Here is a 21,100-nt window from a genome sequence, read left to right on the forward strand (position 1 = left end):
TATGTAAATAGTATTTCTAAACTATCATTGCAGCCTTGATGTCCGGGAAAATTCCTGCCTGAGAAAGCTTTGGCAAGGTTTGTAAGGAGAGTCAGTACCCTGTATTATCATCAACTGATGCAGCCAGGGAACCTTCAGTATTTATTTACTAAACACTAGCAACCCCTAGTGTTTAGAAAATATTTCTCTTCTTTCTAAACCTATGTGGTACCAAACAGAGCTGTTTGTTCAGAACAGACTATTGTTCAGTTTTTCCCCTTCCTGAAGTTAAGCATTTTCAACCCTTGTTGAGCAGAGATCATAGGTATATGTCTGCTGAGGCAGTTACTCTCAGGAACAGAAAAAAAAAAAGCATACTCCAGTTACCTTAGCAGTAAAAACTTTGGTTCCAAAGAGAGGCCATTTCCGGGCCACCGTCAAATAGATTCGAATGCATTCTGGTGGAGAGCATCCCTGTAGCACCGTCCATTTTGTTGCCAGCCTGTCAGCCAGTTGCCTTTCACAGAATCCAAGACACAAGACAGTATTATTTACTAATGCCTTCCAAGGGAAGGTGAGGAAAATTATAACAATTAATAGATGTACCTCTCATTCCAAAAGGGCTGTTCTACACTGCACTACAGAGAGGGCTGTTAGCACTGTCAGTTATGAGGGTTGTACAACCTGAGTTTATTTTAGCATTTCGTCTACTTCCACAGTTATTCTACTCCTAGTTACACTGTAATGCCCAGGAATCACAGTCACATATGGGTTGCTCACTGGTGTGTATATATTAAACAACTGTAACTACAAACCCTAAGGCAACTATTACAGTAAAATCCTGCCCAGCTTGGCTTCACCTTCAATTATACTCACACCTTCATCTTAACCGTAGTATGCTCTATATGGAGTGGCAATATATATTAACTCACTCTCGATTTGGCTCACTAGGGATGGTTTGGCAGCTATCTTGCTACATGCAGATGGAATTTGCTTCCAAAAGGAGGTAATTGTGCTAGTTCACCACTGCAACCCTAAGTAGCTTTGGATCTGGATGTTCCAGATCCAACAGAGCTGAGATCCATGGCAGTATCTAAATTCTGTACTTGAGATCTCTGCATTGTGTGTGAGAATTTCCAAGTCAGAACATCAAAAAAAGCCCTGCTAAAATACGTCCTACCAGAATTACTCCATGGCCTGAAGCAGCCCATATGCTGGCTTTATGGCTCGTTGCAAGCGTTAGGCATCTGGATTCAATTGACACTTGGGGGAAGGGTAGAACAAAAATTCAGAAACAGAATTCATCTTAGGCTTAGGTTAGAGTTTGTTGGAACTGGTATGGCTAATTTGGAAGTGAAAGGTTTAAACTTTTTGTCTAGGGGAAAATAAGTTGGTGATTTGTCTCTTTTTGTATTAGTTAACTGCTATTTTCTTTTAAAGGAACCTTTTCCTAACACTTGTGTTTTGTTTAAGTTTCTACATCAAATAATCTTGAAACTTCTTAAATATAAAGACAGAATTTTGCAAGTAAAACTTGTTTTCAGTGCAAAGTACAGAAGAGCAAACAATTTACCTGAGCTGTTCAGGAGTAATGTTTTGCTTGTAGCGTTTGGGGTAGAATTTATCTAAGACCTGGTGGAGAAGATGCTGCACTTTTGATTGTGATGTTCCCCCAGGACTTGAAGATCCTGGTCGATCCAAATCCCCATATTCCACCTAAGACAACATTATAAGGCAACAGGACTATGGGGTTTTTAGTGCAGTAGAACATTCCATGAATTCCCATACCGATAACTACTCTGTTTATTAGTCACACCAAAAGACACCATTAGGCTGGGGAATTTTGTAACAGCATTTACCATAGCAAATGTATACAACAGAGCAACTACTGAGGACATGACTGCCCAAGGAATTCTTTACTGGTCTAAGAAAGCAAAACAAGATCTCAGCCGGCTACTTGTTGTAGGGAGACACTTCTGAATAACTGCCAAGCTTTTGGGGTTTATTTTCAATTGGCCAATTAGAACAACAGCCTATCTGTAAATAGTTCCCAGCTTCTTCATCTCAGTTTCCGTTGCTTGAACAAATGCAACAATCAGTTTCAGCTCAGAAAGAAACTATTATCCTGCTTATCATGCCAACAACCCATACTGTGTGGTTTATGTGGTAAAATGCTAAATGCAAGCCTGGAGGTCTAATGGAGAATCCTACAAGATGGTCTTCCTGACTAAGAGGCTATTGGCAGTGCATCAGGGAAAGTTTTTACTATTAAGTGGAATTCGCGTACTGATACTATTTCTGTATCTCTACTAAGGCACTAATTGGAGCAGTTCTGGGGATACTCCAGCCTTACCATTTTTTTTCCAAAATTTTTCTTCATAAGGAAAGGAAAGACACTCCTGTAGCAAATTTCCCCACGGCAAAAGGTGTTCTAACAACATATGTATGCTGGTATACTGTTTTTGGCATGATACATCTCAGACTGTATGTTTGATAAGAAAATCCACTTTTGATGTAAAAGATAGCTGCTTAGTCAAAGATATTCAGTGTACAGCTGAAGTCCCTGGAGGACAAAAGGGAGGATTTCTGCCCATAGCCACACTCACCTGAGCCATCAGAGCCACCATTTCCAGAGCTAATTCCTTATTAACAGGAAACCTCCCATTGGCTATTTCATTGCTGACTTGGAAGGCCAGTAGCAGCCGCTCCCGGTCTGTCTCACCTTTGGCCTGGCTCCGAAAATATAGCCTAAAAAGCAGAGAGGATTGTGAAGGTAAAAAGGTATTGTGAACTGAAAGTAGATGAACTTTGTGTATTGTGGGGGTATTGGATACAGATTTGGAAGCTGAGGTGCTTCTGTTATGAAAAAGATTCAGGCAAGGAGGCTCAAAACATATTTTCCAGCTTTGGAAGCCATTTGAATTCTGAGTGCCAACCACTTCAAGACAGTGAAGCCTTATTAAACACAGATAAATCAGTGTCTGTCCGTCCCCATCAAGCAAAGACAGGCAATATTTAAGATATGGACTTCTCTGCTTATCACAGAATACAGAACTGTCTCTGTTCTACATGTATTTACTTCTACATGACAGCCTTGTAGACTTGTTATTTTTGCCAGCTTTGTTTTGACCACTTACACTGATATTGTTATTAAAAAAGTCTTCAGTTTGCTTCAGCAGGAAATAAGAGAAAAAAATTGAAGAAGCATTCTTGTAAATCAAAGCTTCCTACTATTTTTTATTCCCTTCACACTTGCAATTTCTTTGGCCTAGTATAGCAGGATGACTAATGGGGGCTGAAGACACCAGCTCGGGGAATGCTTCCCAGAACCATTCCTCACGCGTGCCTATTTACAGCCCACACCATCTAACTCAAATATTAACTTACAGCTGCATCTATGACTATATATTCCACAATACCACACAAGTTACTTATTCCAGTGGATCAGTTTTATTTTTATGTTAATCTAAGATTAACACCACCATTAGGACCACAGTGACTTTACACATCTTATCAGAGTCCTTGGTGTTAGAACAGCCCAACCTTGGAAAGACCTTATCAAAACATCCTTGCTGTCCAGTCTAGGCACATTCCAGTCCAACGAAATAATACTGCAAAGTTTCACTCCTGAAACAAATATTGCCTTCTGGGTCAAAAGCAATAACATCTGCTTCCAGCTCTGTTATATCAACTAACAAAGCTCACAGAAATTTGTTTGCACCATTGCAGTCAAAAAAAACCTTCGTATGTTCAACACAGAACTTTGTCTTTTTTTGTTTTAGGGTGGCCTTTGTTTTGCCTTCAAACAGAATTCACATACAGAAAGCCATTTCTTGTTCTCATACACAGCTCTCAATTCATTGTAATTCAGAATTCCTGTCTCTATTGTAAATGATGAACTTGTTCCAGTTTTTGGTTTAGATCTTTGTCTCATTCTTTCATTCTCTACTATCTCTTGTCATCCAAATGTCAATGTTTCTTTCTTTGTAAAGTCTGGGCACTGCTACTACATGTCTCCTCTACAGCTCGTGCCATTTAGAACGTTATTCTTCTATCTTTTTCATCTTTGTGATTCTTCACTTAATTGCAAGTTTCAGCATATTTGTTTTCGCTGGTGATTTTTCCCTCAGGTCCCTCTTTCTCTCACCTAACATGCATTATTTAATTATGTTTTAGGATCTAGGCAAATGAAATCATGCCAAATATGTCTTATTGTGCTACAGCTAGTTCTTAACCCATTTTAAGTCTAGTCTGCTATTGCAGTGTTTTGGGTTTTACCTCTAGGCCATATCCCCTCTTTTACACATGTACCACGCACAAAAGTCATCACGTCTCATGTAGGATTTGAGCACATCTTAGCTAAAATAGTTTTGGCACTAACGGTACTATAAAAAACTGACCATCTACAGAGATATATCCAGCCTAAAAAAGTTTAATTAACAGCAGTAGTGAGGCCAACCAACAAAGCACTGTACCTGTTCTTATAGGTCAACTTCACAATTCTTGTGCCACCTTCATATTTCCCGGGATGCAGTTCTTTTAAGGCTTGTTCCCATTTAGAAATGACATCACAGATCTTTAAAAAATATGGAGAGAGGAGAGGCAAACTGAGGTGAAATGTATGGTCAAGGCTTGACGGGAAAGTACGTGAAAAAAGTATTGTGGAACATAAAAGATAAAGAAATAGACTGGATCCACATAAACACAGACGAAAGTGTCATGCAATTCCTTTTTCTATTACACACTATGTAAAAATTAAAAGATTCCAACTGAAAACTCCAGTTCTAATCTGCAAGGAGACATCTGTAAGTGAATTCTGGTCTGGTAGCAACTCTGTGGCTATGTCTATGTTAGCAAGTAGCAAAGCCCAGGAGGAGCAGATCTGCACAGTGGAATGCCTAATCCCAAAGACCCTGTGCCCACACTTTATGAATTTCAAAGGATTTTCCTTTGGACTAGCTTTAGCCTGCTCAAATGGCCTGAAAGCCCACTACTATGTTGGATCACATCTTCCAGTTCATGTTTCACATAAGAACAATCCAGTTCATCCTCTCTAAGGTTGCTCCTTAATGTGAATGAAAGCATGGCTAATAGGAATGATTGGTAGGTTTGCTTCAAAAGTGCTGTCCTGAGCCAAACTCAAGCACTAATCTATCCTCTGAATAGCAGCTGTCTACCTGCTTGGCTAAACCAAACCCTTGGATGTGAAAATCTAAACTTTGGGAACATTTGGTACTAGATTCCAACTTCGTAACTCAGACGTATTTTTAGTAATAGCATGGTTCCATTCGGTTTCTCTTGGTTATTCCAGTCCTTTTACAAGTGGTCTAATAAAGGCCCCTACTTCTCTTTTGATAGCATCTCAATAAAAGGAATGTGAACATAAGAAACCACATGAAATATATAATCAGGTATCCTAATCCTCTCTTTAAAAGCTATTGAGGTTGCCTGGCCAAGTGAATAATAATCAGTTAAAGTGATGCCTTTGATTGTCTCAAGCTCCTTTGTTTAATATCTCATCTCTCCAAATGGTGGTTCAATTACCAGCAAAGCTCCATATTATCTGATCTATATCAGTACATAAAAGTGAAGTATATAATTTGGCACTGTCTGTGGTAGTTTCCTCTTCAAACGCTCTAATTTAAAGTTATTGGCATCTTCTCCCTCCATTGCCCATCATGAAATTTTACGCTGCGTCAAACTGAATGTTTATGTTCCTTACAGGTATCAGGGCCTTTTCAAAGTTGCCACTACCACTATTCCTCCCTCAGTGCTGTATGACAAATTATTCTCCCAGATTTGTACCAAAATCTGGTGTGTCTCATTCATAGCTGCTAACCTGCTCACTTAAGGCAGTCATCCAGCTGCAGCACGAGTAAAAATCTCCATATGAAAGACACAGATGTTAATACTTTATCTGCTTTCCTTTTCCCTTCATCTGAGGCACTCCTCTCTCTTTTGAAGTAAAAGCATACTCCGTCCAGCTTCCCCTAAGTACACTCATCAACAATGAAAGCCTGGGTTATCTGGAGACAGCAAGGAAATACTTCATAATCCAATGGATGAGATCTATATAGACATGCCAAGATACTCACAGCCTAACATAAATTTGTCTCAATTAAGAGTGTCACATTTGATGTTAGCTGTGATATCTGATCATGCTAGCTAGCTCAGTCATGTTTTAATTTTGCAGTCAAGACAAATTAAACTTTAATATGTGCTAAAATCTGAGTTAAAGACTTTTAAAAATCAATTTATCACCTACTAAACCAGAATGTGCTTTGTCCTAACTAGTGTTTCAGACTAGACTGAAATAATTAAGGAATCATAGAATCATTTAGGTTGGAAAAGACCTCTAAGATCATTGAGTCCAACCATAAACATAACACTGCCAAGTCCACCACTAAATCATGTCCCTAAACACCACATCTACCCGTCTTTTAAATACCTCCAGGGATGGTGATTCAACTACTTCCCTGGGCAGCCTGTTCCAATGCTTGACAACCCTTTTGGTGAATAAATTTTTCATAATATCCAGTCTAAACCTCCCCTGGTGCAGCTTGAGGCCATTCCCTCTTGTCCTATCACTTGTTACTTGGGAGAAGAGACTGACCTTGCTACAACCTCCTTTCAGGTAGTTACAGAGAGCAATAAGGTCTCCCCTCAGCCTCCTTTTCTCCTGACTAAACAACCCCAGCTCCCTCAGCCACTCCGCATAAGACTTGCTCTCCAGACCCCGCACCAGCTTTGTTGCCATTCTCTGGACCTGCTCCAGCACCTCAATGTCCTTCTTGCAGTGAGGGGCCCAAAACTGGACACAGTACTCGAGGTGAGGCCTCACCAGTGCTGAGTACTGGGGATGATCACTTCCCTAGTCCTGCTGGCCACACTGTTCCTGATACAGGCTGGGATGCTGTTGGCCTTCTTGGCCACCTGGGCACACTGCTGGCTCATACCCAGCTGGCTGTTGACCAACACCCCCAGGTCCTTTTCTGCCGGGCAGCTCTCCAGCCACTCTGCCCCGAGCATTTAGCATTGCATAGGGTTATTGTGACCCAAGTGCAGGAATTAATATCTCATCTTTGAATACTAATCTAGATAGATAATACCCAAGTGTACTCGATCTTGCTGCATTAAGAAAAAAATATTAGCCATTTAGCAGCTCTTCAAAGATGTATGCTGAAAATAACAGAGGGGAAAAAAACCACAACCAAACAACAAAAAACCTTCATGTTGCCCTGCAGACAGTGTTCCAAATTCCTGCCAGAAGGATCATCTGTGAACAGAGAAAATCCCATGTGGGATGGCTTCCTCATGCCTGTCTCCTGGTTCAGTCGCTGGATGAATTCATCAACTGTTGAGGAACCATCAAAACCTACAACCTGCAATGAAAGAGGAGCTAATTGAGGATAACTTTCAAGAAACATGGCATTGGAGGGCATCATAACTAATGAAGCCTGATTTCCTACAGATTGGAAGCCTGCCAGCTCCAGTGATTGTACTTGCCTGTTGTCTCCCTTCACATTGCATTTTTTCTCATACTGAGACATGACATCTCTCTCTTTTCCCCAGCTAACATTCCTTCCTAAGACCTGTAGAGCTCGCGCTGGATTCCTTTCATTTTCTCAGGAAAAATGGCAAGGAGGAAAAGTAGTGTCTATCTCCCAATATCTGATATGTATAATAAACACCATGGTGCCACCCACCCACAAGAAGGAGGCAGGTTATGGTGCAGTCCTCTAGTGCCCAGAAGAAAGGCAGCTGCTGTGGCTCACCTGGTAGGTTCCATTCATGAAGTGCACCGGGATGCTGAAGGGGAGTGAGTGGTGGTAGGGATTTCTCAGCAGGATGGACACAATCTCCATCCGGGAGGGCTTGGCTTCCCGCTCACCAGTCTGCACAGTGCGGTCTACTGATCTCTGGCAGTAGATGGCATACTTGCCTATTTCACTCCTAGGCAAAGAGGTGGAAATAAGACACAAACAAACGTGCTTTAAATGCCATGTCCTCTTCCATTTCCCATGCCATGACAAAGCATTTCTCCCTCAGGCTTTTGCTCAAGTAAAGATACATTTCTGTGCAGATACCCTAGTTCATCTCAACAGGCTAATAGCTCAAGTGAAAAAGCTACAACGCAAATCTCGGCTCCAAGGATCTGTAAAGATAAGGTAGATGATGGACTCTCTGGGAAGCGCAAGAGCATTCCTTGCTCGTAGATGGACTGGACATAGTATAGGAATATCCTCTTCTGTATCCTGTTGCCATCATAGTATCCATTAAACCAAGACCAGTTCACCCTCAAACTCACTGTCATGCCAGCAGAATTTAGTTACTATCATGTCAAGTCCTGATAAGTATTAATAATAAATTGTAATGCATTAGTCTCACTTACGGGATTATATAAATTGTGTTTATCAATTTCCATGGTTATACAGATTTTAAGTTTCCATGTATTACCCCTATCTGCCAATCAAGAGACTCGGCAGAGATTCAAAGCAGGTTCAATACAGTATAGGGACAGTTACTAATACGATCAGTTTACTGTCTGCTGACGAGAGCGTTCCATTGAACAGCACCAAAAGCATATAACTGTCTCTAAAGCCAGGCAGAAACAGTCAATTACATCTTTTGCAAAAATGTTAAGAATGTATATACTGAATAAGTTCTGAAATTGAAGTATTTATATGGATTTATAACCGTGCAGGGGAAACTAATATATAATGTATGGTAATAACATACATATATTATTACTATATATATAGAAATTATATATAATATATAGTAAAAATATATACAATATATTATATATAAAAATTATATATTATATTTTATACATATATATGCTTATATATATATAAGTATAACGTATAAAAGATAATATACAATTTATAACACTTTGCATGGGAAACTAATTCCATTCAAGATGCCTTCAGGAGCTCAGTACATGATTAAATCTCCAGTTAAATTCCTACAAGCAACAAGGAAGTCAGGAGCTCTGACTTTTCACTGTAGCAATATATTGCTCATCTCCACAGTAATGCGTCTGAATAATTTTCAGATAATCTTGCTTCAACAAGAAGCTGTTGTATTTGGCTCCCAAATGCTCCTGAGCCCTGTGTCTTCTAACGTCGACTGTGCCCCCTTTTTTTTCCTCTCAGAGACTGAATGTGTACTCTATGGTCACATTTCATGAAAAACAATACTAAGAATGAAGATCTAGTGTAAATCTAGACCATAGGCATTATGCAATGTAAAGCTTCTAGTGTCTTGTTTGCCGTATGAAACAAGGAAATCATGTCTATTTAACTGGTCGAGAAACAGCCGTACCTGCTCCATCTTAAGAGACATAAGTATTCCTAAAGCTAGGCAGAAGGAGCTAAGCTAAGTCCCATTTAGCAACTGCTCTAAATCTAACCTAAACCACAGATATCTAAACTACAGATGAATACAAGCACAGCTTAATAGGTGGATTGCTTCTTTCCTCTCTGCTTCAAGTGGGTTTTTTTGTTGATAAAGGTACTTTTGGGCTAAGAACCTGGCAGACCACCAGCACAGTAATACTTGAAACTGATGCATTAAATCACTTTCACAGAGCCCAGCACAGCCTTATGAAATTCAATAGTCTCTAACAGTAGAGCAGCTCCACTACTGAGTTGGATGGGCCAGTTTGGGATCTGGTAATGCACAAGTTTGAAGAGATGATTTCTAGTACTAGCCAGAAGATCCTTAACATGTTGCCTAAGCCAATGGAGAGAAAGTCTAAACACTGAAGAGCGCCTGATATCTGTATTTTTGCTTATTTTTGCTTCTGAGAAGAAATAGCAAATATGAGGTAGCATATAAGAAAATTAAAAAAAAACTTTATAGGAGGACTACACGTGTTTCCTTTGCAATACTATGAGACTTTCAGCTTGAGTTCTAAGGTAGACTTATTTGAATATAAATATTTGTTTGAAACAAAGCCACTCTTTTACTTATGTCTCAGCAACAGTATATTGTTGCAACAGACAACTAGACACCTCTAGCTGTGACCTCCTCTCCAAGGACACAGTGAGATATGCTGAAGAGCAGATCACTATGGAAACAAACAAAGAGCACAGCATGAACACTGGAGAACAACTTATTGCTGTTACAGTAGATCTTGCACTGTTTTCTTATGGGGGAAAGTGTAACGCACCAAAGAGGTAACAGAAAACAGTACTAGCATATATTTCAGGTTTTTTTAGTTTTTCCTAACTTTTTATGGTTTGCTGAGATGTTCTCTGCCTCACTTCTGTTCTGTCAGTGTGGTCACTAACCTGACAACAGAATGTAATCACCTAAAATTCTAATATTTCATTCTAAACAATTTTTTTGGTCTGTCTTTCTATCAGTAAAAGAAAGTAGCTGCATCAGCACAAAACTCCCTATGTAGCTCCAGTTATATCTGCAGAAAGTTCTTTTGGTAGTATAGGTCACCTGGTGTTGTGAATTAGCTTAATATAAGTGACAAATTAATGTGAATGTCTGAAGGGAGAATGACTTGATACCATTGGGAACTTTCTGTTCCTTCCCTCAACTTATTTTTGCATGTGCAAGTTACAAAACTGCTTCCACCTTTATCCATAGCGGATGCAAAAGGCAATCAGCTTAGTAGATGAAAATGCTGTTGCAATCTTTACCTGGGGTCTGCATGTCGCTGCAAGTGCTGTTTGATGTACCAGAGAAAGTGATGTTGAGGCAGGAATAGAGGAGCACACAAAGCCAGGAGCTGCCAGCACTGTGAACATAAAACTGGACATCATTCTTGTTCTGTACTTGCTTATTGTCTTTCATAGAATGGTGCAACCAAAATGGTGGATGGTGACCAGTGCTTTTGGGAGTAACCATTTTTAGCCATGTAGTTCAAGATGCTTCAAAGGGGAAGTGATGGTCAGAGGACAGACAGACTGCTCTTGAATATCTCAACCTGGACTCTAAGAAGAGGTGTAATCAGAGCTAAATGAACGATTGAGACTTAAAATAATACTTTTTTCCTGTTTGTAACTGCAAATCATAACAAAGAATACACTGGGGATTTTTGTTTCAAATTAGACCCATTATTCTTCAACCAAATTTTATTTTCTCACTTGAGCTTGGAATATTATAATCAAGTATTTACATTTACACTGTAACTTATTAATTCCATTTACCCAATAATTATAGTGCATTAATCAGATTTCATGCTTAATAATAATATTCATGATTTGCATGTGTTGATTAACAAAAATGGAAAACAAAATTAATACCATGTGACAATTATAGCTAGCCAACATGAGCTACGAATTTTGATTCCGAATATGGTCTGAATAGACCACGTGCAACTGGTAAATGGTTAAAATCAAAATAACATTTAGTTTGCAAGCAGTTACATTCTCAAAGTTTTTTCTTACACATCAGCACTGAGATTCTCTTTCCTCCAGCACACCTTTATCATTTGCACAGTTTTATGAGAACCAGTCCCATTGCTAATTATTAAAAACACGGAATTAAATTGAAAGTATTTGCACAGTGGAAGTGACAAAAAAGGAACTGACCTGAATAACTGAGTGGTTCTGGGGTTGTCGGCAGGTGGTCTGTTTAACAAGCTGACAGTAAATTTCATTCTGCAGCTCAGTATGTGTCAAGCAGACCTGCAGTGCTGTCTGGGCAAGTGACACGTGGTAATCAATAGAGGCTGCCTCCACAGGGACATTGATGAACAGCTGACAGGACTGTAAAAAGGGTGGAAGTTAGCCAGTGCCATGAATGGCACAGTGACTCTTCTCTGGTACTTTCCAGGCTAGGTTCCCAGATGTGTTACAGAATTAATGAATTCTCCTAAATAACCCTAAGAGGAGGGAGGAGAATAAATACTTAATTCCTATGCTTCCCTCTTTAGTTGTGGCAACTAGAAATTTCACTCAACCTGCCCCAACCTGAGCAGCTCAAAAGTCAGCAATAGAATCGAGGCAAAAATGTGCTTCCTGCCTTCCAAGCCTGTGCTTTACCTTGCTAAAGCTATCCAGTCTTACTGCTGAGAGCGCAAGAATCAAATCTCCAATGGCTTCACCATTGGTCTTACTGACACAACTGAGTTTGCCACTAAATTGTTTTCATTTCCTTCAATACGACTATTGGAGAAGAAAGAGGAAGATAAGGCTAACTTTGAAGTGTAAAGCCTGTGGGGGACATCGCTTCTAAACCCAGATTCCCTACAAGGAAAAGTTAAAATTCCAGAGAATGAATGACACTGAATACCCAACTGTCCTATTCTAATTTAATGACAGGCCTGTCTAAAGCAACCAATGTTGACAGTAAACGTGACGAACAAGACCAAAAAAGTTGTTGCCCCAACAGAGCAAAATAACTGAAAGCCATGCAATGTCCCTTTAAATACCTTAAAAAGTTTCAGAGCTTCAGTCTGTAGAGCCTCTGATGGCAGAGTGGTGAGGGACGTGTGCAACCCATCTTTACTGTAGCACAACATAGGATGTTTCCACAGAGGGGAATCTGAGGTAGTAAATGGGCAAAAACATGCAGTGTCAGAGGCAGAAGAAAGATAACTGTCCATGTTGAAAAGGAGCCTTGCTGAAATGGCAAAGCACCCGTGGAAGCAGCGCTGTGCTAGGCCACATTTATCTTTGGTGACACTTCATTGATTTCAGCAAAGCCTGCCATGAACAAGGAGTCACCAGCAGCGTTAGCAATCAGCAGAAATAAGTATTGCCATCCTCAATCTTGCTCTGTCAGAGCTTCTCATCAGCTGGATTCTGGTGAGAAACCACTCAGCTGTGTGTTCAAACAAGAGACACAAACTCTGCCAGGGCAGCTGCCTGCAACGGGGGTCTTTGTTATTGCAAGGTTCACATATAGGGTCTAGCAATATGTGACAACGGGGGTCTTTGTTATTGCAAGGTTCACATATAGGGTCTAGCAATATGTGAGTGTGCAGAAAAAGAGGATTAAGTATGAATGCATATGTTATAACACATTTGCGAACATGGTGCATAAACATACATGAATGAACACGTATCAAAGATGAGGAGGAACAGACGAGCATGGATGTATGTGCGAGGGTTTATATGTGCAGACAGAGGAACAGATGTGAAGGCAAGTGTGTGTGAGGGTATTTAGAGGAGAGAGCATGTGTTTGTATGGTCAAGATTCCCAGGAAAGGAAAACCAGGACCAACAATAACAGGAAAAATTAAAGCTCCAGTTCTTTATTTTAATTTGAATTAATGTTACATAAGTTTCAGATGTTTTGATAAATGATGTGACAATGTAATGGACTTGCCTAGTTTCACTACAATGCCTGTATCCTCTCTGGAGATGTTACCGTGGAACTAGAGGAGAAGGACACTATATCACACGCTGTTCTACTGAGAATCCCCTTCCCTCACCTTTGGCTGGATTAAAACTGGGAATTGAAATTACCCTTCCTTATTCTTTGCTACCATGGAAAAGAGTTTGTGGTTTCTACTTACTGGGGTCTCCCTCTGCGTCCAATAGTTTTCCAATGAGTTGTTCATATGATGTGCCCACTGTGGCATTACTGCTACCAGCCGCTACCGTCAGATGGTACAGCCAGGTATTCTAGGCATAAGGATGAGAACAGTATGGGTCAATTCAGACCTTGTTTTCTACAAACAGGTTTAGTCTGTACACCCCATTTCTCTGCCGATACCAAAAAGACTCTTGCTCTCCAAAAAGAATGCCTTTTATACCTTTTCCTGTTTGGTGCGAATGAGTAAGTATGTGGGACTCTGGTCCTGTGGGTGAATCACCAGTGTACAGTGGGATGAAAGAAGTCCTCCACCAGTGGCTTCATAATCTTCATCAGAGTCACAGGAACGGTCTACTTCTTCCACTTTGGACTCACGCATAGGCAGGTGTCCTAGGGGACACTATAAGAAGGGGAAACAAGTTAGACAAGTATAGCTAAACCCAGGTCAAAAAGTTATCATTTCTGTAAAAAGTAAGGAATAAACTATAATCCAGTGTTTAACTAATGTAATTATATAGTCTTGCATTTCTATAGGATCTCTTCCCTTCCAGCAACCAAAGTACTTACAAACTGCATTACTACTACTATTATTTTTCTTGGGAGAGCATCTACAGGTCAGAATGAGAATATGCAAATAAAAAGATGGTCTTTCCCATAAGGTACTGTTTTTTTTCCCATTACACTTGTCAGTTGCGTTTACATCATTGGTTCTGCAAGGCAGGAAGGTCGGTTGCTCAGTATCTTGAGCCACCGTTTTCTGATCCTGGTCAGACTTTCTACATTCTACTGGAAAATAAGTACTTTTAAAATTACATAAATAGGTCGATTCAGACAAACAGAAGATATCTGCTGTGCTGACTCTGGAGGTCAATCCCAAGTATGAGTCACAGTATTCCTTGATATTCTAAAACTTGGATTTCAACATCACCAAGACAAAGTAATGGACCATTGGGCAAAGCTTCCAGAAATGGAAGCACATTACACTGACTAAATGACCTTCCTCTTCCCATATTGTTGTTGCTACTTATTTTCATGACAGTATGCAGAATATATCAGCTGCTGTATAAAAGTCTGCTCTAAAGGCTTCACAAGACCAAATGGAGAGAGCGAGAAACAAGATATACAGTGATCTCAGAAAGAGCAGTCACTTGCTTTTTAAGTCTTTTGTCATTTTAGCTTTAAGAAAAATATTAAAAAATCAGATAAAATATTGATTCTCTTTGTGGAGCAGATGCTGTTAGAAGGGGAGAAGTACAACCAAGGAAGAGCTTCAAGTATGAGACACAGAAGCAGTAAAAGGAAAGAAATCATCATGAGAAATGGAAAAGGAGGGTTCATGAACAAAAGGGGAAAAGGAATTACCTTATCTTCATGATTTCGATAGTAGTAGAAAGTTTTTCCAATCAGTGCACACCAGACCAGCTTAGAGTGACCATGCTTGACCTGTAAGAAGGACAAAGAAATACACGTTTTTAACATCAGCAGTGTTGCTGGAATGATTTTCTAGAATTTCAATTTTCAATTCAACTCTCCCTTAAAACCTTACATATATTATTTGTTCTATACTAATATGAGCTCCTCTCACAACATACAGGGCACCACTTCCAAAAGCAGATAAGTATATCCCACATAAGTAGATGGGAGTCAGGTGCTTATGGAAATGGGTCTAAGATTTTGTGAAGTATTTTACTCATTCATAACAGCTCATCATTTCTGTATCCTGAAATACAATATTAAGCATAACCTTTGTAAGATTATAAAAATGAATCATTTCATCTCAGCAGAAAAAGACTGGTCAACATGTAGTCTAGGGAGCTGTTTCCTATTGCAGATGAACAAGATTCAGATGCAGGTTGTCTTTAGCCATCTTTAGATATTGACCAGAATTATATTAAAAAAGTCATAGCAAGTTGGTACGCAAAACTAATCTTCAGAAATGGCATAAAGCAGAAGAATTTTCAGCCATTGTACTTTGTACTAATGCGCATGCAGTCTGTTGTGATAGAAATAAATGCTAACCTAGAACCATACAAGCCATTTCTTTGAAACTGTCCTATATCACCAAGTTAAAAATCAATTAAATGTGACATTTAACAGTGTTTCCTGATAGTTGTTTTTTTATTATGACATGCTGTCAATAGTGTTGAAGAAAAGCATACATAAACTAGATATTTGTTATTACTTACTATTTGACAGTCAGTATCTCTTAGTAGCCTTGTTTGTCCCATTCCTTATCATTTATGTAAATGTTCCTCCCTTTGAAATACAGAAATGTACTGCCTTTCCCCCCCCCCCCTTCTAGGGAGTATTAAAATACTAATTTCTTGCTGACATTTACTGTGCAAACCAAGAAGTTGGTACACTGTCAATACCAAGCTAAAGTGAATGAAGTAAAGAAATAGTATTTTACCTTGGTGAGCCAACCTTTCACAGTAGGTTTAGCATCACTATGAGGAACACCAACAGGGCTGGTCACTTGCACTCTCAGGATACTCTGTAGGACATGAATCCATTCCTCCAGGATGTTGGGAGAGTCTGCTGTCAGAAAATAGGTTCTCTTTTCTGTGATGAGCTGGAAGCAAAAGGAGTAAGTATAAATCTGCACACCTACAAATCTTTTCTTCAACTGCTGAGTTCTATTATCCTACACAGATTTTTATTTTTTGGTGGTTCAAGGAGGGATTTTTTGGGGGTAAGAAAAAAGGTGCTAACCTTCAAAGCCCAAGTGAAAGGCCTGAAACTCAGATGAATCAAATTCTCATGAGCGCTCTTGCTATTTCTGTTTTATATTGTGGCTTTGTCTCCTCTCTCATACTTTCTTGTTTCTCTGTGCTGCTGCTAATTTTTCATTTTAAAGGTGACATAAATGTTGGGTTTTTTTGCTGTCTTCACTTTGTATTGCATTCTGCCTTCAATAGCTTGTGACTCTTTGAGAGGAAAGATGCTAGGAATTTAATAGTATTATGCCTTAGCAACTTCAGTTCCATAAGGGCAGAAGGTAGCTCACAGGTCAGGCCATGTTGCCTTGCAGTCAGCATGAAAGAAACATTAATACGACCTTTATAATGAGGTCCTCTAACAATAATGAGTTAAAACTGAACACAGCGATGGGCTAACTTCTAATACTTTGGAAGTCAAATTCTAATAGGAATCCAACATTTCAGACATTTCTTCAGATCCTCCAGACATGTAAAGTCAGGCTGGAGATCTTGAGAGGAGTCTTTCAGAAAGAGGAGATCCTAGGTACTATCTGGTTTTAACTCTTATAAGTATCACTTTTCCCCACAGATTTCAAGCTCTCAGTCCTAACTGCAAAAAAGGAAAGGGCTATGGTGTAAAACAAAGCAAAACAAAACAAAATGATAATTTCTTTCCATTTCAAAAACCTGTATTTGGGTTACAATTTAGCTCTTTCCCCATTATTTATTAAGCTAACTACCTGGCTTGTGCCAGGAAACACAGGGGCCAGGTAAAGTTAGCTCATATCAATTGAGACATACAGTACCATTCAGCCTGAAATAAGTGCTCTCTCACCCAGCAACCAAGTGTGTGGTTATCTGCAGGATGAAAAAGCAACACTTACCTGGAATGTCTGGGACCCTTCACCTCTGACAATCTGGCATGAGGAATTCAGCTCCATTTGCCCTTGTGGTTTGCGGATAACGTCACTCTGAGGAAAGAAAAGCGAACTTCAGCAGAAAAAAAAAATTCAGATGAGTCTTACAGTACTTACATACGGCATGTGCAGGTTGGAGTCTGCATTCGTGAGCTGGAAAGGGCAGCTGAAGGTTGCCAGGTTGAATATGAGACAGTGGGATCCCATTGCAATGATGAAGCAAAAGTCTCCTCAGTAGTGGCAGACAATACAGCACGAGTAATGGCAACAAATACTGTCTTATGAAGTTCAGATTGGACATTAGGGAAAAAAAAAAAAAAAACAACAAAAAACCCAACAAACCTTTTCTCACTGGGAAGGCAATACAACACCAAACAGGTACTCAGATAGTGGCTGAATTTCCACCTTTGGAAGTTTTCAAGGTTCAGGTAAACAAAGCCATGTGTGGTTTGATCTACAGCTGGTGAGAGTCCCTCTTCAACGTGTCAGTTTGACTAGGGTTTTCCAGAAGTCCCTTCCAACCAACAGTCAAAATTCTGCACATTTATGAAGTTATATTTTTTTAAATATATGTATGTGTATTATATATATGTATAATTTGCTTGTGAATTCTGATTGATAAACCTAGAATCAGAAATAAAGACGCATTGTACCCTAAGGTGTATTTTTGTCTTGTCAGAATATGACAACAACTGAAAAAAGTCGAAAATAAATCTTCTCATTGTTCCTGAATTGTAAGCAAAGATGTGTATACACACAGAAATACCGTGTAATTATGCAGGTATGGAGGAAATTGTTGTGTCCAGAATAAAAAAGTATGGAAGGTGAATATCCCTAAATATAATTCTCTGTAATGTAGCTAAGTACAGTAGAATAATGAAGGCCAACAATAAATGTATTTTATTGTATATACAAATTTTGAGCACATACTGCTCGAATTTTTGAAATAACGTAGCTTCATTTGAAACAGTTGTGAGTTATAAAAAGTATTTGGAAAAGTTCGAATGCACAAACATGCTCTCTCAATATTGTTTCATTGATCGCTGTAAGACAGCATTTTGTGTGAAAGGTTATTTTCAATTTTACCCCAGTTTTCTAATACTTCCACATCCACGTGGGAGCATGAAAAATGAAAGAATCCAGCTTTCTTCCCCCTGAAAGTTGTAGTTTTCCTCAGAGCCCCATATACTGACTGATGAGTATGTATCTGCGCTCTCCTGGTACTGTAATTTATTTTTCCTTTATTTTCATCTTGATTTTTCATTTTAATTTTTCATTTAACTTTTCCCTTTATTTTTCATCTTAAACATGACTGAAGCTGGGCCATGGTATGCCTTTGGCTTTTCATCATCTGTACAAAGTTAAGCAGTAGGTGTCAGGATTCTGTCCTTGAGAACAACCATTCATCTCCTGGAAACTGCCACCACAAGGAGCTTTCCTGCCTAAGCAGAGACCCATGGTTGAACCTGTGTGTCAGACATAAAGCTCTTTGTCAGGACATTTTGGGAGAAGCTTGTCCATGGCTGCCCTGTCTGCCAGTAACTGGTTCTGCAGACAGTATTCCCCTGTGCCTCCACACAGGAGTAAATGTATCCCAGTGACTCACCGGAGACTTGTAGTACATGATTTGTCTGTTTCTTAGAACAAACCATCGTCTCTTCCACATCTTCACCTGGCTGCCCATTTTCAGCAAGTAGCCTGATTTCTCCATTGGTTCCTGGAGGGCAAAAAGCAAAGGGAGATGAGGTTATCTTGCACGTCTCAAGATGTAAATGAAAGAGTGCTGAAGTCAAGCTCAGACATTTGCTGCGCCTCCATCATTTTCCGCTTTACTGTGCCAGATGTGAGTCGCAGCCATCCAAGGCCAGTGCTCTCTACTCAACTTGGAGACAGTACTAGACTATCTGTGTAGCTGCAAATATCACATTGTGTTGTTTCAGTAAAGAAGGTACCTGAAGATCATTTCACTGATTGTCTGACGCATTGAAAACTCATTGGTTTTCCTACCATAGCAGTGATTTTCCAAATAAAAGTGAATGCTGACTCATGATTAGATTCCTGTTCCTTGTCTGTTTGATCTCTTACTTTCAAAAGTACAGAATTTAATGCTGCCCATGTTTGAGGTTTTTTCTCGGCCAAAATATTCTATTCTTTCTCCTTCGTTCCTCTGAATTTCCAAACTTGCTTTGTCACAGAAGTGTAAGGCCTTCATTAAAGTAGAATATGACTACAGAACACCAGTACTGGTCATCAGGAAAGAATACGGACCTGATGCTTATATTTTTATCTAATCCCATAACAGATGCTTCTTCTGAAGGATCACATACTGTCTTTTGATACAAACCAGCTGGACCAACACCCCAGTCTGTTAAAGCATCACTTTGCAGGTGATAAATCAATATATTGTAGTTATGCTTTTTCTCTTCCAACGTCAAGGTTCTGTTTGCACCCCTTCACAACTGTGAGGCAGCAAGACTTACAGCGCAGATTCCACCATCAGTAGAATAGGAAGATGTTCGCTGTAGTTTATGTTCTGGCTCTGAATAGTCACCATCCAAGGAGTAGGCATCAGGAGGGATGGCATAGTCACTCTCGGAGCTCAGTGAGGACATAGATACGCCTGTTCAAAATAAAGGAAAAAATGAGAATCATGGCTAGACAGAAGCATGCACTGAATACTGCACACTCTGAGAGAGTTTTTGAGTTCACCATTAAGGCTTTTTTTGTTCAAGAACAAAAAATCAGGTCAGACTTTGGAAACTCAAACCACACTAACGAAACTTCTGAGACCTTTTTTTTCCTAGGAAGACAAGTAGTGAGAGTGGGTTTTGGATACTGACAGTGAAATAAATGTGCTGCTGAATAAACAAAGATTAAAAAATTAAAATTAAATAATAATAAAAAAAAAATCAAAAGACTTTATCTAAAACACAGACATGCTGTTTTCAGCTTGAAAACATCCAGTATAAAGCCTCAAGCCCCTCTCATTCAAACTAAAGAAAAGGCTTCCTCAGCAGCAATGGGGCTTTGCTTTTCTGTGAATCTTCCACCACTGGTACATAGTAATGCACAGACACATCAGCCAATGCATCAGAACAGAAGTTAAGACTACATGAAATGGGATTCTATTTTATTGACTACCAATTGTAATGAAAATTTCACTCAAGGATCCAGTTTAACCTTGCCAGCAGTCAAGAAAAATTATCCAAGCCAGGACCCAAATTACTTGATGCCTCTCAAAGATAGCAAAGATTTGGTTACTGGTCAAGAAGCCAGTGATAAAAACAAAAACCAGTTTCAATACTAGCTTGCTTACAAGGAGAAGTCACAGAAAAGGTATGGATGGCTTCACTGGATATGTGATGAGCTTGGGAGATCAATCCTTCCCACAATCTTAGCTTAGCAATTGCCTGGATAGAAATCTACCAGCAGTAAAAACCCATCTAAGAGGACAGGTTTCTACTGAGTAGCTGTTGATATCTGCACACATTCTGGGAGAACTCCTTATTAATATCACCAAGGCTGAGCATTTGCCTGTTCATCTTGCCTCACCCGTGGGGACAGAGTTCATGCTGCTCAGTAGCAGTATTCCCACTTTACCTCTCTTCACTGCACGAGGGCTGCCTGGCATGCTAGCTTTCCTGTTCTCAGATCCAGCCGTAGAAGTCCTGAAGCTGGCATGGGAGCCACAGTCATCATCAGAGCCTGAAGACTCATCTAAGAAAGGCACATTGCTGATCTGTGTGGCTTTCTGGAAAACAGACCTGCATGGTCAGCATGTGTGGGAAGTGTTTCCCCAGAACAATTCCTGCTCAATAAGGAGACAAAGCAATCAATGCAGGCCCTTCATTTTCACACTGCCTTGCCCACTACTGTCCCAGGGCTCCTTGTTTCCTCCCTTTCTAGCCTGAGAACTTCCAAGCTGGATTCTCTAGTCTGATCTGTTTGGGTCTCCTCTGGCTACACCCTTCTACTGTTCCACTAGCCCCATGCTTACCC

General features: G+C 39.7%; 1 protein-coding gene across 5 annotated transcripts in view; it reads right to left on the reverse strand.

Moving 5' to 3' along the window:
- The window catches only part of PLEKHH1 (pleckstrin homology, MyTH4 and FERM domain containing H1), a 57,066-nt gene that overhangs the window by 5,641 nt on the left and 30,325 nt on the right, over positions 1 to 21,100 (reverse strand). For all 5 annotated transcript variants that reach the window (XM_063332428.1, XM_063332427.1, XM_063332425.1 and 2 more), the window contains 17 exons: positions 20,702 to 20,852; positions 19,582 to 19,721; positions 18,708 to 18,818; positions 17,069 to 17,155; positions 15,896 to 16,057; positions 14,848 to 14,928; positions 13,706 to 13,885; positions 13,466 to 13,574; positions 12,377 to 12,489; positions 11,535 to 11,711; positions 10,641 to 10,738; positions 7,755 to 7,932; positions 7,206 to 7,361; positions 4,455 to 4,555; positions 2,586 to 2,727; positions 1,553 to 1,695; positions 367 to 496 (listed from right to left, as the gene is read on the reverse strand). In XM_063332428.1, the coding sequence (XP_063188498.1) occupies positions 367 to 496; positions 1,553 to 1,695; positions 2,586 to 2,727; positions 4,455 to 4,555; positions 7,206 to 7,361; positions 7,755 to 7,932; positions 10,641 to 10,738; positions 11,535 to 11,711; positions 12,377 to 12,489; positions 13,466 to 13,574; positions 13,706 to 13,885; positions 14,848 to 14,928; positions 15,896 to 16,057; positions 17,069 to 17,155; positions 18,708 to 18,818; positions 19,582 to 19,721; positions 20,702 to 20,852 (2,259 nt within the window). The remainder of the gene's footprint in view (positions 1 to 366; positions 497 to 1,552; positions 1,696 to 2,585; positions 2,728 to 4,454; positions 4,556 to 7,205; positions 7,362 to 7,754; positions 7,933 to 10,640; positions 10,739 to 11,534; positions 11,712 to 12,376; positions 12,490 to 13,465; positions 13,575 to 13,705; positions 13,886 to 14,847; positions 14,929 to 15,895; positions 16,058 to 17,068; positions 17,156 to 18,707; positions 18,819 to 19,581; positions 19,722 to 20,701; positions 20,853 to 21,100) is intronic.

Source organism: Chroicocephalus ridibundus, chromosome 4, assembly GCF_963924245.1.
Source record: "Chroicocephalus ridibundus chromosome 4, bChrRid1.1, whole genome shotgun sequence".
Lineage (NCBI taxonomy): Eukaryota > Metazoa > Chordata > Aves > Charadriiformes > Laridae > Chroicocephalus > Chroicocephalus ridibundus.